Source organism: Aythya ferina (genome assembly GCF_964211825.1).
Source record: "Aythya ferina genome assembly, chromosome: 20".
NCBI lineage: Eukaryota > Metazoa > Chordata > Aves > Anseriformes > Anatidae > Aythya > Aythya ferina.
Window position 1 is genome coordinate 10281374 of NC_140318.1, and position 16651 is coordinate 10298024.

General features: G+C 52.4%; 1 protein-coding gene across 4 annotated transcripts in view; it reads left to right on the forward strand.

Annotated features, from left to right (window-relative positions):
• LRSAM1 (leucine rich repeat and sterile alpha motif containing 1) overlaps positions 1-13850 on the forward strand; it is a 30508-nt gene extending 16658 nt beyond the window's left edge. For 3 of the 4 annotated variants that reach the window (XM_084494432.1, XM_084494433.1, XM_084494435.1), the window contains 14 exons: positions 192-314; positions 828-967; positions 1807-1851; positions 2914-2984; positions 3770-3869; positions 5361-5448; positions 6199-6273; positions 7787-7867; positions 10136-10231; positions 10828-10926; positions 11495-11626; positions 11969-12050; positions 12336-12481; positions 12809-13850. In XM_084494432.1, coding sequence (XP_084350558.1) covers positions 192-314; positions 828-967; positions 1807-1851; positions 2914-2984; positions 3770-3869; positions 5361-5448; positions 6199-6273; positions 7787-7867; positions 10136-10231; positions 10828-10926; positions 11495-11626; positions 11969-12050; positions 12336-12481; positions 12809-12934 — 1404 coding nt within the window. In that variant the 3' untranslated portion in view covers positions 12935-13850. The remainder of the gene's footprint in view (positions 1-191; positions 315-827; positions 968-1806; positions 1852-2913; positions 2985-3769; positions 3870-5360; positions 5449-6198; positions 6274-7786; positions 7868-10135; positions 10232-10827; positions 10927-11494; positions 11627-11968; positions 12051-12335; positions 12482-12808) is intronic. The other variant, XM_084494434.1, reaches the window with a different exon arrangement.
• Positions 13851-16651: the final 2801 nt, after the last annotated feature.

The window sequence follows — 16651 nt, forward strand, 5'->3', positions numbered from 1 at the left end:
TTGGGTTCCTGAGAACAGAATATTTCTATCACCTACTCAAGCCTCCTGTTTTGCCATTTGTCCTTCTCTCTTGTAGTTGAGAGGATTACTGTGTGTTGTTTTACATTGCCAGAATTTGCTCTTGTTTGAGAAGGAGCAGAGCCAGCAGTCTTCCAGTTTCTGGCATTCATTTTTCTTCTTATTCTTCTTAGGAAAAAAAAATGCAGGAGAAGCTGGAATTTGAGCGGCGCCTGAACATGGGGCAAAGAGAACACGCTCTGCTTGTTCAACAGATCAGCAGTCAAAAGGATGAGATACTGCAGACAGTGAGAGAGGTAGGTCTCTTCGGGGCAGGCACTCCGGCCCTGCCACTTGCTGAGGCAAGGCTGTGCTTGTTGCCATGGACAGACTCAAAGTGGAGTGGTGTTCCAAGTGTCCAAGCATGCAGAAACTTACCCTCTAGAGACAGCAGCTAATTCACTGCATTCAGTGTTTTTCTCCCACTTTCTCTCTCATGTTATTAGGGACACTCTTACAGTTACTTGAGAGGTGGGAGCAGTGATGTTTGGCTGTACAGATTGGAATACTTCCATTTTTCGTCTTTCCCATCTATAGTTTTTTTGGCTTCACAGGTTCTCTGCATCTCCTTGAATAAACCTTGAAATGATTCCTCATTTCATTTGGGATTAGGCTGTCCTAGCTGATGAGAGTTTTCCTGTTCATAAGATCTCTCAGGATCTACATGGGTCATTGCAACCAAGTTCTCCATTATCTGGCCTTGTACAAGACACTGCCTTTCCTAAACTGACCACATTCTCCTTTGCATTTTTTTTTCTGCTTTGGCTTAGGATCAGATGAGGCTGGAGAAGGGTCTGACAAAGCACCAGCGCCATTTGGAGGAGGAGCGCCTGAAACTGCTGCAGCAGTTGAAACAAGCAGAGCAAGGCATTGCCAGCCGTATCCAGAAGCTGATAGAGGACAATCAGAGGTAAGGCGGCCCCAGGGTGTCCTGCAGTGAACTCTGTCCACTGGGGACTCATGTTATTTTGTCTCACTCAGAGCTGTTCATTTCAACCATTCTGAGTTTTAACAGAACTGATCGGTCCTGGTACTTGGGAGATCAGTGAAGTTTTGAGGGTAAATCCCTGAGCCGGGATGTGTGCTGCTTCTGCGTTCACCATCCAGCCTGCAGCCTTTGGACAGACCTTCCCAAAGGGCCTGCAGGCTTGGCTACAGAGCCAGGCTGTCCCTGCAAGCCTGTGTTGGACAGACAAACCCAGTGAAGTTGTAGAGGCCTCTCTGGTGTCCTTGCTGTGGATACAGTTATGTTTCTTTCCTTTCTCAGATGGATTAGCTACACTGGTTTGGCTGTTTGCACTGGGGTCTGTACTCACAGGCTTGCAAATAAAAATACCAGGGTCCATATCTGTAGATGGTGTGTTGTTGAACTGACAAAATCCCATTTAAAGAAAGTGGAATTTGGCATCTCAAAAAAATGTGTCACATATACCTGACATCTCTGCCCATGGCAGGGGGGTTGGAGCTAGGTGATCTTTCAGGTTCTTTCCAACCTGAGCTGTTCTGTGCTTCTATGATATCTGTGCTGCTGAAGTTTTGCAGTGCTGTGGAAAAATTCCTCATGGAATGTACTTATTTGAATGCTGGTTCTTAGGTACCACTGACCTAGATACGCTGACACAAGGTTACCAGCCTGCTTAAGGCTGCTCTTCTGTGCAGGAGAAGCAAAGTTGTTCTCTGCCCCCTGGGGGAACAGGGTGTGCTGCTCAGCCCGATGAAAATCTTTTGTTTTACCTTTTTTTTTTTTAGGCAAAAACAAAGTTCAGACATTCTGAAATCATTGGAAAATGAGAGGTAAGTATCTCAAAATTTTCTAGAAAAGGAATGAGGAGCTAGGAAGAGGGCTGAGATTTAATTGCAGAGCCATCAGTATGGATTCACTTTAAGCTAGGGGAAGTTCATTTCAGACCTGCTATCTGAAAGGTTTCCTGCTGCTTTGGCTGAAGCAGCTGGGTCTGATCACTGTTGGAGGCAAGATATTGGACTAGATGTGCCTGGGTTTACCCAGTCTGGCAAACCCCGTGGGATGGTGATTGCACCTTCTTTTCATCTCAGGTCCTAGCTAAGCAGTTTAGGAACAAACTCCTATATTCCACTAACACGGACCAACAGAAATCTTGTATCTGTTGGAAAGCAAAGCATCTACAAAGGTGGCACAATGATGCGTACAGGCTGGGAAGAATATACCAAACCCAATGCTCCCTTTTAGTCAACACCTTGAGCTAGGTTTGCCTCCAATACTGGTTTTCCCCAACTCTCCTCTGCCTATATGTTGTCCCCTCCCTTCAGCCAAGTGTTTGTGCTATGACACAGTGAACTGACCTGGCTGAAAAATAATCTCATTGTATGGCAGATAGTTTTTCAGTCAAACCAGTTCCTGATCTATTAAGTGGTGTTGTGTATAATTGTGCTGGAATAAGAATGAGGAGGTGGGGATGGAGGCCAGGCTTCTGCTTTCAGTGTCATTATTCAAGTCAGCTTTGAAGTGACCGTCAAGCCTCAAGGGAAAAGAAAGCCAAACAAGGGGCTGGCACTGTGCTTGGTGATGGTGTGTGCATGTCGCATTGATGTTCTTTTTCTCTTTGCTGACTTTCCAGACCCTTGCTAGGTCTTCTGGGATCAGTTTTCCAGTATAAAAAGCAATTGTTCCCATGGTTTTGAGCAAAATTTATGATTTCTCCCGTAGACTTAGAGGACCTTTACCAAGAACACTTTGAGTCTCTGATGGGCATGTGGCTTTCCTGCACAGGTTGCTCAGTGAATCAGCCCAGCCTTTGGGCTCTGAGCTGGGTGGGCAGAGGAGTGAGATAGTGCTTGCTTGAAGGAGTGGCTGAATTGTTCTTGTTTATTTGCTAGAATAAGGATGGAGCAGCTGATGGCAATAACACAGGAGGAGACGGAGCAACTGCGCAGAAGGGAAGTGGCCTGTAAGTGTGAATAACTCCTTGGGGTGGTAAAGGGTACTAGAAAGACCCAGTTCCTTTGGAGGTGCACTGAACAGGTGGTAACCACGTGGGAAATGCTGACACACACATCCTTGCGTGTTGCTTGGTGCAGTAGGGCAGAGTGGCAGGGGGCAGCATGTTTACCATAGCTGATCCAGTGCTTCCACCTGCAGCTCACTGCTGGGTCTCTGAGATGTGAGCTGTGCTCCTGGTGTAGCCGGAGCGTGTTGCACGAGTAGTCTGAGACTGAATGTAAGCCATGGGACGTGTGCACACAAAGCACTTCATATTTTAAAGCTACCAAACAGATGTTAACTGTTCAGGTTCATGAGGCAGGAGGTTTATTAGGAGGTAAGCAACAATGGAACAAGGAACTATTTCTGCTCTTTACGAAGAAGAACAGATCTGGTGGGGTTACATGGGAAATGGTGTGTGTGTTTTCACCCCACGGGATGAATTGTTCACAGTGGGACAGGCAGGGCTGCAGCCCATCCAAGGGTCAGTGGCAGTGACTTGGCTCCTCCGAGCACTGAAGAGATGCAAGCACAGGCAGAGTGGAGTTCACTCATCTAATTTCCCAGTAAATAGCTACGATTCTTGTAGGTGAATGAATCTGCTTGTAAATGAATGAAATGGAAAAAACTAGGACAGGTTGAAATGAGAGAGAAGGCACTGTTAATTGCAGGTTATTGTGGCAGCAGTGGCAGATTAGTGTCTGTTCTAGACACCAGCTCCTGTTTCAGACTGACAGCACTTCTGTCTCCCAGCTGCCATGCAACAAATGCTGGCCGAGAGCTACAAGAACAAGCTCATTCAAATGACCTACGAGTCTCGTCGGCAAGACCTTGTCAACCAGGCCTGCTCCAGGTACAGTGGCAGATCTCTGGGGCTGGAGGTAATGTTGTTGTAAAGTCCCTTTCTTGCCAACAGTCCCTGGTGTAATTCCCGTATAAACAGCCAGGAATTCCTGCAGCTGCTGGAATGCAGCAGGACAGCTGTACACGAGCAGGTGACAATACAATTTAAAGAAACTGTCAAACTTGATTGAATGAACCACCTTTTAACCACAAGAAAATGCCTGTTAATCATACTTTGAATTAACTATCACATTTTTACACTGTTTATTTTACCTTATACATTCTGCTAAATATCAAGGTCTTTTTCCTGTTTTGTTAGCCATGTCAGTGTCAAACTGTGGTACAGAAATCCTTTTGTCACTTCCCAGGATTGTCTACAGGATAATGTTTCTGCTTTCATTGCATTTAATAACTTCTCATGGAGAAGATAAGAATTATGGTGCAGGACTTCTGTTAGCAGCAGCCAGAGCCTTTCATTTGTTGCACTTAGTGTGGCATTTTGATAGTTCTCCTGGACAAATTACAGAGAAAATTGGGATTGTCTTTTCTTCAGATCCAAGTCCAGTTCCTCTGAGACAAGAGAGCTAAGATTTTTCATGGTCAATTACACAGAGTCACCTTCTGTTTCTTAAAAACTAGACTCTGTTTTAAAATGTGGTGTTCCTTGCAGGGTCTTTGGGGAAGTGAAACAAATAAAGAATTGTTGGGGAAGCATTTTTGAACTAGTGGAGTTTATCACCCACAAAGCTATGAGACCTTGATCCACTGACACATGAAAGCTGAAACATGTAACTTCAGGAAATCACTGTATAAATGCCCTGATTTCCATTCCCATCAGCAGTGAGATGGCAGGTGGAATTGGGTAGTGTTTCAACAGGATACCTAAAAATTTCACACTTTGCAATATGTGGAAAAGGCACAAAATATTAAAAAGTCCTCTTGACTTTAAGCATTACATGGAGTCTGTTTGTATATGTGTGGAAAACTTTTCATTGCTACAGATGCAGAGAGCATTCTGGCTCTTTTTGTTTGCAAGAATGTGAGAAATTTTTATCTGGCAGTTTCCGGCAAACACTGAACAGAAATAACCTCGTACACACCAGCAGAGGGCAGTGGGCAGGCACAGTCCTGCCTGCAAGTGCAGGAATACGTGACCACATCGTCTGAGTCTCCCTCATCAGCACACCCTTCCCAGTGCAGAATGCTGATGTGCAAATTCACCATCTGAGCAGCTTGCTGGGGCAGCTACAGCCCCTGTTTGCACTTTGAGCTGTGCATATACAGGCAGTGGTGCTTCTGCTCTGGTTTAGGCTGTCGTGCAGATTTGCTCTGGTTGTAGAGAAGGTTTTATATCAGAGCATTCAGCCATGTCATGGCCGTTCACCCTTGTTCAGTAACAAATTTCTCCATTTCTATATTCTCTGTTACCCACTTTTCCTCTTGTTTGTACCAAGAGTCTCAGACCCAGCAGTAACTCCATGACAAATACATCTTCTTGCAGCCTGGCTGAGATGGATCAGAAGTTCCAGCAAATCCTGGCTTGGCAACAGCTGGATCAGAACAAGGCTGTTAGTCAGATCTTGCAGCAGGTAGGTAAGAGAACAAATTGTTTGCAGGGGGGCTCGAAGGAAAGCAACTGCACGCAAAAGCAGAATTGAGTGGCAGACATAGAAGCAATGGTGGCAGGACTGGGCTGCTTGCAGAAGTTGTTTTGTAGGACAGACACTATTTGCTAAACTTTGAGACTCTCTGGTATTCCAACAAACTGACTTTGTTGGTTGAGAGAAAAATGTATTTATTCTTAAACCACACAGCAACTTTCATAAAGGACAGCAGCACAAGTCATAGGAAACAAAGGTGGTCTGATGATTAATGCAGAGGATTTTGATACAGAAGTCCTGTCTTTATGGCAATTTCTTGTGTGACTTTGGACAAGCTTCCTATGCCTATTGAGGCATTTACAAAGCATTTGCTGCTTTTGAATACTTCCTTTTGAACATAAGACCTCTTCAGCTAATTTTTCAGAAGAGCTGGGAAGCCATGGCCTGTTACACAGACCTAGCAGCCTGGCTGCTGAGTGCTGCTGAAAATGAGAGGTGAGGTTCATGTGCAGCATTCAGCTTGTGCGTTTGAAGAACATGACTATGACTTCTTTGTCCAGCTTTAAAGAGGGTTTTACCTTTGGGGACTGTGAGGTCTGTCATGGTGTAATCTGGACCCTTAACGCAGAGTAAGTGCTATTTAGATGTATGTGAGCCACTGCAAGGTAGCAGAGTTTCTTAGCACATTTGCAACTGAATGAACAACCCTCACTAAGCAGGATGTTGTCTGTCCCTTAGAGTGAGATGCAGAAAGCTGCCTTTGAAGCTCTCCAACTGAAGAAGGATCTTATGCACAGACAGATCAGGAACCAGGTGAGTCGGCAACAGAAGGAAGAACAAACAACTACTCAGTTTATACCATCATTTGATGAAATCCTTCTAAGGAAGATCAAAGTGCTCTGAGCACAGAGAAGGGTCTGAAAGAAATGAGCTCTTGTATTTCTGAGAGCTCTGTAACAAAGCATTGGGCAGTGTTGGATAAACTACAGTCTCCCAGTTCCATAGGAGATAGTATAAAGGCAGATTTTACAGCTGGGGAGGTAGTGGAATCGCCATTGCTTCAATCATCTCAGCACTAATGCAGATGAAATGCTGGAGAGTGGTCACTAGAGGACAGACCTGTCTTGGCTCTGTAGGAATGGTCTGCAATTGCAATTACAATTTCCTTCAGGTTTCCTTAGCAGGGCTGCTGTCTCCACATGAGTCCACTGCATCTCCATCCAGCACATCGGAACTGCACCTTCAGCCATAAGTTCACCTTTTCTTTCCCATTCTCAGCCTGCCTTTCTGAGCTCCATTCTGCAGAAAGTGAAATGCAATAGACAGGGAGAAGAGCAAGAGCTGGTGGGGAAAGTAGCAGTGCTTGATGCATGGAGATGAGCAGCTGGTTTCTGACACAGTGCTCCAGGAGTCTTCCCTCTCTTGATCTGACACTAGGAGAAAAGTCTCAGGTCTGGAGTTGGTAGATAAGCTTAAGAGCTTTGATATACTCAGTCACTCAGTGACTGATCTTTGCATTGTGCTAGAAGCCTGTGGACTGTGCACAGATGATCCAGGAGATGATTCTAACAACTCTCCATGGCTTGAGTTCCATAAGAGCCAGCAGTTTGCTTGCACTTACTTGGAAACAAAGTGCGTTTGTGCCTTGATATCACAGGGCAGGCCTTTTGCTATTGAAACACATCCCATCCCACCAACATCCTGCACAGCCGGGGAAAGGTTGGGAGCCTTGGGTGCTGCCTGCTGCAGAGCCCCAGTGTCAGCAGGAATTTTGTAGTAGGTGGTGCACATGAAGCAGCATGGCCTGGGGAGAGCAGATAGCCTGGCAGCTGGGTGAGCTGGGCTCTCTTCTTGGCTTTGCTGTGGGGTCTGGGGCAACTCACTTCACCTCTCTGTGTCTCAGTTGCCCTGACTGAAAGAGCAGGTATCATGATGGGATTTGCTGAAGCATCTAAAAACCAAGACCCTGCCCCCAGTCCATCTGCAGTTTGAACAGTAGTGCTGTGAGGATTTTGATAACCAGTTGCTGCTTTCCAGAGTGGCTGCAAGGTTTGGCTGAACAAGCTGATTGCAGTGTGCTTCTAGACTTGAAGAGAAGGTGTTTTAGAGCAGAGAGGCAATTAGAGAATGGGGGACACAGCTCTTCAGGCACAGGATGAAGAGCAGCCCTAGAGCATGTGTCATGGAAGGGGACTAGCAGGTTTCCCAAACTTCTGGGCAGCTCTGCAGTGTTGTCCTTCCAAGGGCAGTAGTTAGACCTCATCTTGAAAGGGCATAAATTAAAGTCATTTCAAATGTCAGTAAAAATGTTTCATCTTCTGTTTAGATTAAATTAATAGAAACAGAGTTATTGCAGTTGACACAGCTGGAGTTAAAGAGGCAAGAACTGGACACAGAGACGCTGCAGGTATGTAGGGCTCTGGGGCTGCCCCACCACCCTCTCTCTCTGCTCTGGGATCGCAAAAGCTCCACTTGCTTCTCTTGCTCCTTGCAGTTTCCAGATGGTTTTATGCTTAGTGAGATGGGCACTTACCCACAGGATACCAAAAATCTCTCTTTGTCTTGGTAACATGGAAACATTGCTGCTGCTCTTAAACATCTTGGCAAATTTTCAGGGAACAGACAAATAACCTGCCCCGATAGAAGCAGACAGTTCTAGGTTTGCTGGGTGGGGAAGGATTTTGCGGTCCAGTTGTTGGCTGCCCCAGAAACACATGCCTGCTGAGCATCCCATGTCTTCTGACATAGCTGTGTTGTGTTTTGGTTTTAAATACCTGCCGATAATGGCTGTCAGCTCTTCCCCTTCATTTCTAAGCCATGCCTCTCAGGCTGTTCCACCTCACCATCCCACCATTCAATGGGCTGACTTCATCAGCAGTCACACATGGAGAAATCTCAAGTTTGGCTTAAGAAGCTTGGCTTTAAATTTTGTTATTATGCCTTTGCATCAGTTTTTGTGTTGTGTGGACCTTTTGCCAGGTTAGGTCACCTTTTTGGTCAGCCCAAGAAAAGGAAGATCTGTCCCAGTACCCGCATGCATGTATGTTGGAAGGCAGCACAGTACTTTTGCAGCTTCAGCACCAGACACCAGGAAATTAGGCATGGGACAGCTTCATCTGTCTGCATCTCCTTTGCCATTTGGCAGTCTACAGCCCCAAAACTCCTGCTGTGATTGAACCCTTATTGCTCAGGCAGTGCCCACAAAGTGCTTCAGCAGCATTTCTGCAGTCACATTCGATACCTGCTGTGCAGCAGACTGTTGCTCCTCCTCTAAGATACAGGTGCTTTAGTAATGAGCTTGATAAATCATTGGAAAGCAGGAAGAACCAGAAACAACCTGAGAAAGGAAGGTGTTTGCACTGCTCTCTTGCAAGGTCAGTTTGGGGTGTCCACAGACGGGGTGGGAGGAAGAGTTATTCTCAAGATTAGCTGAATCTGCCTGGGTTTTTCTTCTGGAGCAGCTCCCACTTGTCATTAGCCAGCTCCAGGGAAGAACATTTTGCTCCCTTCTCCTCCTGAGAAGTGAACTGCAGCGCTCAGCACGTGTCCGGGTTCCTGGGGAAGGCTGAGCAACTGCACTTGTCTCTGAAGGTGAAGCCCTGAAATAGTGCAGTGCTCTGCACTGCTGTATGTCTTACTGCTTTTGAAGCTAAACTACCACTTTGGGGTAAAAAAGTTGTTGCATCGAGAGCAGAGCTCTGGTGGGTTTCCACCAGTGCAGGTGAACTGGGCAGCTGCTGCTTCTGGCTGGGAGAGGTGAGCATGTGGCGAGCAGTGCTACCTGCTGCTGCTCCTGCTCCCAGCTCTGCAGAGGTCCTCACTTAGCAGAGCTTTCCTGCCTCTACCAGGGCAAAGCATCTCTGATCAGCTAACGGTGCCTTTTCCCCATGAGAGGCAGGAGTCCGTGTCTCCTACTTAAACAGAGAGCCAGGCCCCTGTGGGGGGTGTGGATAGAAATCTTATTTCAGTTGCCAATCAGCAAAGGTTTCCCCAGACCTCTCCTTCTGGAAGTCAGCCTTCTTAACAGCATCCTCATCCCTTTGCCCATGGACTTCTGAAGTCCTTGTGGCTGATGACTTTTGGCCTCTGCTCAGTCAATGACCTTCAGAGCAGGTATGAGCTTACTTGGTCTGAACCATGCGGAGATGCCCCATGGCCGTGAGGGTATGCCTGAGGTTCCTGAGGCAATTCCCCTCTCCTCGGGTCTCAGCGTGGCTGCAGTGATGCCTTCCCCTTCCCTGGCACATGGAGAGGTTGCAGCCTCGCCTGTCCCGCTTACCTGCAGGCTCCTAGACCCAGTTTCAGGTGGTTCTTCTCAGTTGAGGAGGGGAACCACGAGCACTTGGGACGCCACTGAATGAACTTTTAGTGGAGCGATGAACTTCAGTGATGTGCTGCAGGCCAGCACGGTCCGGGGCTGCCCTGGGTGTGCTGAGGGTTGGCACTGCTGGCTGGTGGTCGGTGCAGGACCAGGAGAAATGTGTCTGCCACGCCAACCCCTAGCAGAGGATTGAGGCCATCTGCTCAGCTCTGCTGAGGGCCCACGGAGTGCAGGGCTTTAACATTTGCTGTGCCTGTTGTGGGCAGGGTGAGTGCTTTGCTGGCAGTCAGGGCCGGGAGGTTGCTCGCAGTGTTGTGGGCTGGAGGTGTGGATGCCAGAGTCCTTCTGTTGCAGGGGGTGATCATGGAGCAACGCCAAGCACTTGGTTACCTGCTGCAGCAGCTGCTCAAAGAAAAGAAGCAAAGGGAAGAAGAATTGCAACAAATACTGGTAACGAAGGCCCCTGATTGTGTGCTGTAGGCAAGGAAGCACGTGGGCTGGCTGCAGGGAGAGAATCCATGGGTCAGCCTGGGGGAAAAGAAGATCAGGGGAGGGCTCCGAGGGGTCATGTTCAGATCCAGAGACCTCTTTTACTTCACAAAGTGATGATGTAGGCTCTTGGGGCACAGTTATCCCAGTCCCAGGTGCAGCATGAGGCACTGCCATCAGAAATCTACCCCATCTGGAAAGGAAATCACAGGGGAGGATGAGCACAATCCTACAAGGTCTTGCACATGGCCTTGTCATTCTGAGGACCTCCAGACTCTCCTGAGCTTCAGGAGACCAGGACAAAGTTCTGCATCCCAAAGAGGGATGCAGAATGCTAGGCTGGATGTGGGATGTGGGGATCAAAGTGGGACCAGCCCGCAGAAGGCCCATCTGACCCTACTGGTGCCCATCTTACCCTACTGGTGCCCACAGCAATGCTCTGAACCAGCTCTGCACAGCCCAGGCTGTTGCTTTCCCCCCACACAGACAGGTCAGGCTGCTCTAAATCCTGCTTATTTCTTGTCTCAGGCTATTGAATGAATGAGTTTGTTTTTCAGCTGGAAATGGAGGCAAAGAGTGAGACCAAACAGGAGAACTACTGGCTGATCCAGTACCAGCGCCTGCTGAACCAGAAGCCACTCTCCCTGAAACTCCAGGTTGCTTTTGTATTTAATACTGCCACTGTAGCTGTGCACACCTAATGTGGTGCTCTGCTCAGCAGGGTGCAGAGCAAGTAAAGTTCTGTTTCAACTAAACCCCCAAATAGCTCCACTGGGCTCCCCAAACTCACGTGCGAATCCATCTAAATGCAGCAGCTCCTTTTGGCTTCTGGTACTGAGCCGGGGACCTTGTGCTGTGGAAACAGCTGCAGGGGTGGCCCCAAAGAGGTCGATCTGAGCTCTGCCCATTGTGCAGATCACCTGGAGTAGGCAAAGCAGCTGCTGCTGCAGATGTCAGCTGGCGAAATGGTTGGTTCATTCTTCCTAAAACACAGTGTTTTGAGTTGTGCTCATAAAACATCTGGGGCCAGAGCTTCTCCAGCTGTTGGGTTTTTGAGCTTTAGAGTCTCTGGGGAAGCAAAATGCTTTGAGCAGGGCCTTGTTGCCGAGAGCAGGAACGTGCACGTTGCCTGTCCTTGCTGCCAGCCTTGCGTGGTGACAGGCAGCAGTGTCCCCACGCCTTTTCTCCAGAGTGAAGTCTGGGAGCTTGCCTTGTGTTTTGCAGGAGGAGGGCTTGGAGAAGCAGCTGGTGAACCTTTTAATCGAGCTGTCAGCTGAACAGTATGTGCCTGTCTTTGCACACCATCGAGTATCTTTGCAAGTGCTCAGCACCATGACTGCCAGTGACCTGGAAAAGGTACGAGACAGCAGATACACAGCACAGGGCAACACTGACTCTGCACTGGGACAGACCCTGCCTTTACTCCGAGCATGGCTGTGCTCATGGCAGTGCCCACAGCAGGGAGTGTGAGCGCTCCTCGGGTGTCACGTCCGTGCAGGGAGAGGTGCCAGTGCTGCCCTGTGCCCTGTTCAAGTAGGTGAAAGCTCTCCCAGAGCACTGGCAGGGTGAGCTGTGACTTAGCTTTGTCTTTTGATATATGTCCCTCAGAGTTTGCAGTTTCCTCTTGGGGCTGTCTCCTTTCTCAGCCCGCTCCGTACTTTCCCCTCTGAGTGCTAACAGCCCTCCTCTTCCCTGCAGATGGGTGTTACAGAGGCTGGCCTGCAGCGTGCCATCCTCAGGCGAGCTCAGGAGATCCTGGCTGTGGCAAAGACAATCCCAGGTAACGCCGGTTCTTTTCTGCCTGGTCCTGGGCGTGTTGTGTGGTAGCAGCAGGCACCTGAGCCTTGAACCTGGAGATGTGCAGGGCCAGGTGCCTGCCGTGGGGAGCAGAGCCCTGTGAGGCCTGCGTGCGAGCGGGAGAGGCAGGGAGCACAGCACCACCAAGCCCCTTGGCTCTCATACTCAGAGCCCTGAGCTCCCATCAGCTTGCAGCTGCCCCCTGAGTGCGCAGTGGGTGGGAGGTGGAAGCGCTTCTGGTGGTCAGCTGTCCTGCTGGTGCTTGCAGAGCTGCTGAAGACGGTGGATGCCGAGGTGCCTGCAGCCCCAGAGCCCAGCGCCCCTGAGGAGGAGGCTCCAAGCACCGTGACCCCGACTGCTCCCCTGCTGCACTGGGATGAGAAGTCTGAGTGCGTTGTCTGCATGGAGCGGGAGGTGAGAGCCCGGCACACGCGTGGTGCCAGAGCAGGGGTGGAGAGGGAGCTGGCCCAGATGTGGCTCTTGGTGGCATTCTTCCCTCTGGCCCACGTCACCGGAGCTTTCTTTGCACAGCGCAGGTGCTTGTGCACAAACCGTGCTGGGCTGTGCCCAGGGACGGAGCGCAGGGTGCTGGCTCTGGCTCCCATCATGTAGCACCCTTGGGTGATGCCCAGCTCCTCCAGGACCATTTCCTCCTGTGCTTTGCTGGGGTGCGGTGGTACTGGGATGAGTGTTACGGGGCAGCAGCACTCTCTGTGTCCTCTCTGCTCTCTCTTCCCACAGGCCCAGACAGTTTTCCTACCTTGTGGCCATGTGTGCTGCTGCCAGTCCTGCTGCGAGCAGCTGCGTGCTTGCCCCCTGTGCCGCAAGGACATCACACAGCACGTCCGCATCTTCTACAGCTGCTAGGCAGGACGGAGTAAGGCAAGGCTGCCCGGCACCACCTTCATCACCCCTTCTCAGGACCATGCTCCTCTGTATCAGTATTAAATACACTCGCACAGCATGGCCAGCACTGCCCTCTCCCTGCACGCAGCCCTGGGCTGGCTGCTGGTTGCACCCAGGGCCTCAGCTGCTCTCCACATTCCCTGATGGTTCATCACTGGGTGATGAAACTGGGCAAAGCGGTGCCCCCTCTTCTCTGGCTAATACATTTGCCTTCAGAAACGCCTCTTGCTCGGCAGGGATGCAGTTAGTGCTGTCTCTGAAGCCACTGGGACTCTGCACTCTGCTGGGGCCATGGCACTGCTATGCTCCTGCATCGAGCACTGTTGCCCAAAGGTGGGTGAATTCTCCTGCAGGAGGACTCGGCCAGGGGTCTGCAATGCTCTGGGATGCTGACAGTGCCTTGCACCTTTGTCATTGCCAAAGGCCTGGAGCTTCTGCACGGGCAACCTGTGGGAGTGTGTCTGGGGCAGCTGGTGGGCTGCAGCCACGTGCAGCGGGTGACAGAGCAGCATGAGGTGCTCCCCATCCCCGGAGTCATGCTCCCATGGGAGGGGAGCCTGCAGCAGCCCCAGAACCAGGACTCAAGGGACCCACTCTGGCCAGAGGAGCCCAGTGGGATTCCCTGTTGAAAACACACTGCGAGCAGGAAGCGTTCCTGCCACCTAAGAGCCAGCACAAGGCCGGGTGGGCTGGGGCTGGGCCTGGCAGAGCTCTGCCTCGCGTCCGTGTTGGCATTCGGATAGTTCGCCATTGTCATTAATAAGTAACAGTCCCAGTAAGTCTCGTCTCTTGACCTTGAGTTATAAAATGCAGAGATAAGCCTGGTCCCACTGCAGCCCTTCCCCCAGAAGAAGCTATTAAAAGGCAGCTGGTTTCTGCTGGTTGTGTGTTCCCTTTTTCCCGTCACATGCCCGGCTGTCCCAGTGTCACCTCCTCCCATCCCACGTCAAATCGGGGAAGAATTTGAGGTTCTTGGAGCAGCTCTGGTGACTTCCAGGCAGCTGGAGACCTCGGACACCTCTGCAGGGATCATGTTGTGTTTGCTGCGCTGGGGCAGACCGCCCGTGTGCAGCACCCACGGCACGTGTGTGGCCTGGCAGAGGGGCTGGGTGGCCACAGCCATGTGTGCCAGGATAGCTCAGCAGGGGCAGAGCTGCTGGGGCCGTGTGGCTCTCGCTGTCTGGGCACAGCCGTGTCCTTGCTGCAGCCTCCGTGCTCTTGTTGAGCTGTGGCCACACACCTGGCAGGTCCCTTTTAGGGGGAGCCCCTCTTTGGGCTTTTTGTAGCTGTGGTATTTGGGACACAGTGAGCACAGAGGGACAGATGCAGGTGCTCAGCGTGTCCCAGGGGGAGCCAGGTGCCAGCCCACCTGGGTGAGGCTCAGTGAGGTAGCAGGAAGGCAGGCAGGTCCTGACTGTCCTCTCCAGCAGGCACAGCCCTGCAGGGAGCCTCCCTCCTGCCCTGGTCCCTCAGGGTGGCCAGGACCACGCCAGGGCCCCGTGTTTGCCTGGAGAGGGGCGAGAGACCCAGCGCTGCATCCCAGCAGGGAGGGGAGGGCAGCAGCGATGCTGCATCCCCACCGTCCAGCTGGTCTCACAGAGGTGGACTCCCGTGTCCCCAAGGCAGCGGTAATCAGTGACAAGCTCTGGGGCAAGGTTCGCTGCCTGCCCATAAACAACCTGTGCTGGACGTGCCTGGGAAGCTGGGGGCAGGAGGAGCTGCCTGCCCTTGCGCCCTGATGCTGGCAGGATGCTGGGGCACCGTGGGGCTCAGCTGCCCTCCTCTGCCCACCTGCCTGGCCAATTCCCTGCTGGTGCTGCCAGAAAACTGCCTGGGCTCTGCTGGGCTGGGGCAGGGGCTGGGGCAGGCTGCAGCTGGAGGCAGTGGGCTTGGGCAGTGCTGGAGCTCGTGAGCTGGGTTCAGCCCCGTCCCCAGAACCAGCCCAGCCCTCCCCACCTACACCTTCATGGTGTGCCAGGCACCTGAGGCAGCGCAGGGCTGGGCTCCGCTGACCTTTCTGGCTTTTATTTGCTGTGGGTCTTTCCCAGTGACTCCCAAGGCCACAAGAACCCCCCCAGGCTGCTTGTCCCTGGGGCACTGGCAGTGCCACGCTGCCCTTCGTCCCCAGGGCCACCCCACGCGGTGCAGCACCGACCCTGTTCGGCTGCATGCGGGGACACCGATGGCCGGGGCAGCCCCTGGCTAATGTGAGCAACTGCCCCAGGTGAGGCGTGAAACGAGGCTGAGCACAAACAGCTCCGGGCTGGGTGCGCAGGGGCTGCTTCCGCCTGGTGAGCTCAGCCTAAACCAAAACGATAGCAATAAAAAGACCAACACCTGGCGTTTAAGAAATAATTACAGAATTATGGCTCTGTAAAGGGAATTTAAAAACAGCAGTCTGTCTCATAAGTCTCAGGGTCATGGGCAGAGCATGCAGCCACCCCAAATGCTGCGTGGTCATGCGTTAGGGTTGGTAACCCACTGCACGCAGCTGGTGGGACCTTCAGGGTCCAGCCCTGCTTTTGGAGCAGCCCCAGGCCCTGACGAGCCCCTTCCCCGGGGCAGCTGCTGGAGGAGGAGCGCGCCGCTCCAGTGCTGCCGGGCACCCCGGGGCCGGGCTGAAGTTCAGCCCCGCTCAGCCCCCGCCTCGTGGGGCACGGCCCTCGCCCGCCTCCAGCCTTCAAAAGCAGGTGCGGCCGCGTCCACTGCCTGGGAGCACCATGGCTGCGGGGACAGAGGCCAGCGGGGAGTGCGGGATCTGCTACGAGGCGTACCGGGGTGCCGGGGGGGCCCGGGCACCCCAGCTGCTGTCCTGCCACCATTCCCTCTGCCAGAGCTGCCTACGCAAGCTGGTGTGCCGCGCCGCTGCCGTCGCCTTTGTCAGCTGCCCCTTCTGCAGGATGGTGACGCTGGTGCCGGAGCTGGCCCTGGGTGGCTGTGGAGCGGCACCGGCCTTGGGGACCCCGCGTGGCGCCCAGCTGCTGCCCAGGGAGGAGGAGGAGGAGGAAGGCAGCAGTGCCCCTGCAGGTGCCCACCAGGCTCTGGGGCGCTCGGTGGCCGTGGAGGTGGCGTGCGCAGCCCACGCGCCCGTCTTTGCGGTGAGCAGCATGGTGTCCCCCTGCGGCTTCCGCCGCAGCCCCGAGGCACCGGGAGCCTTCGTGCTGGGGCTGCCGGGGCGGGGGCTGCTGCTGGACCCGCAGCCACCCCTGGCCTCCATGGAGAACCTGCGCCTTGGCTTCGCCGCCGGCATCCTTGTCCTCATCGTTGCCACTTTCTTCCTGCTTGTCTTCCTCAAGTAGGTCTGGAGGGGGAGAGGGGGCTCTTGTCCGGCTCCACAGCCCCTGCTGGGGTCCCACCTCGCCTCCAGGCAGCCAGGACAGACCCAGGTGGGTCAGGGGCTTCAGGCTCAGCCCCATTGTGTGCTTTGGATCCCAGTGAGACAGGCAGGGGGAGGACAGAGGACGGGCTCAGCTTCCCCCAGGATCCAGCCCAGCTGCCTGGGGGCTGCAGGGGGCTGCAGCGCACTCAGCCGTGGCCAGTAGCAGCACCAACGTGGGCCCCAAGGCATCAGCCTCTTTAAAAATTAACTTATTTCAGAGCTTGCCTTCACCCCCTGGGGTCTGGCCAAGCTTGCGTTGTGCTTACGACTCTCCTGGAGCCTCTGGACACGCTGGTCAC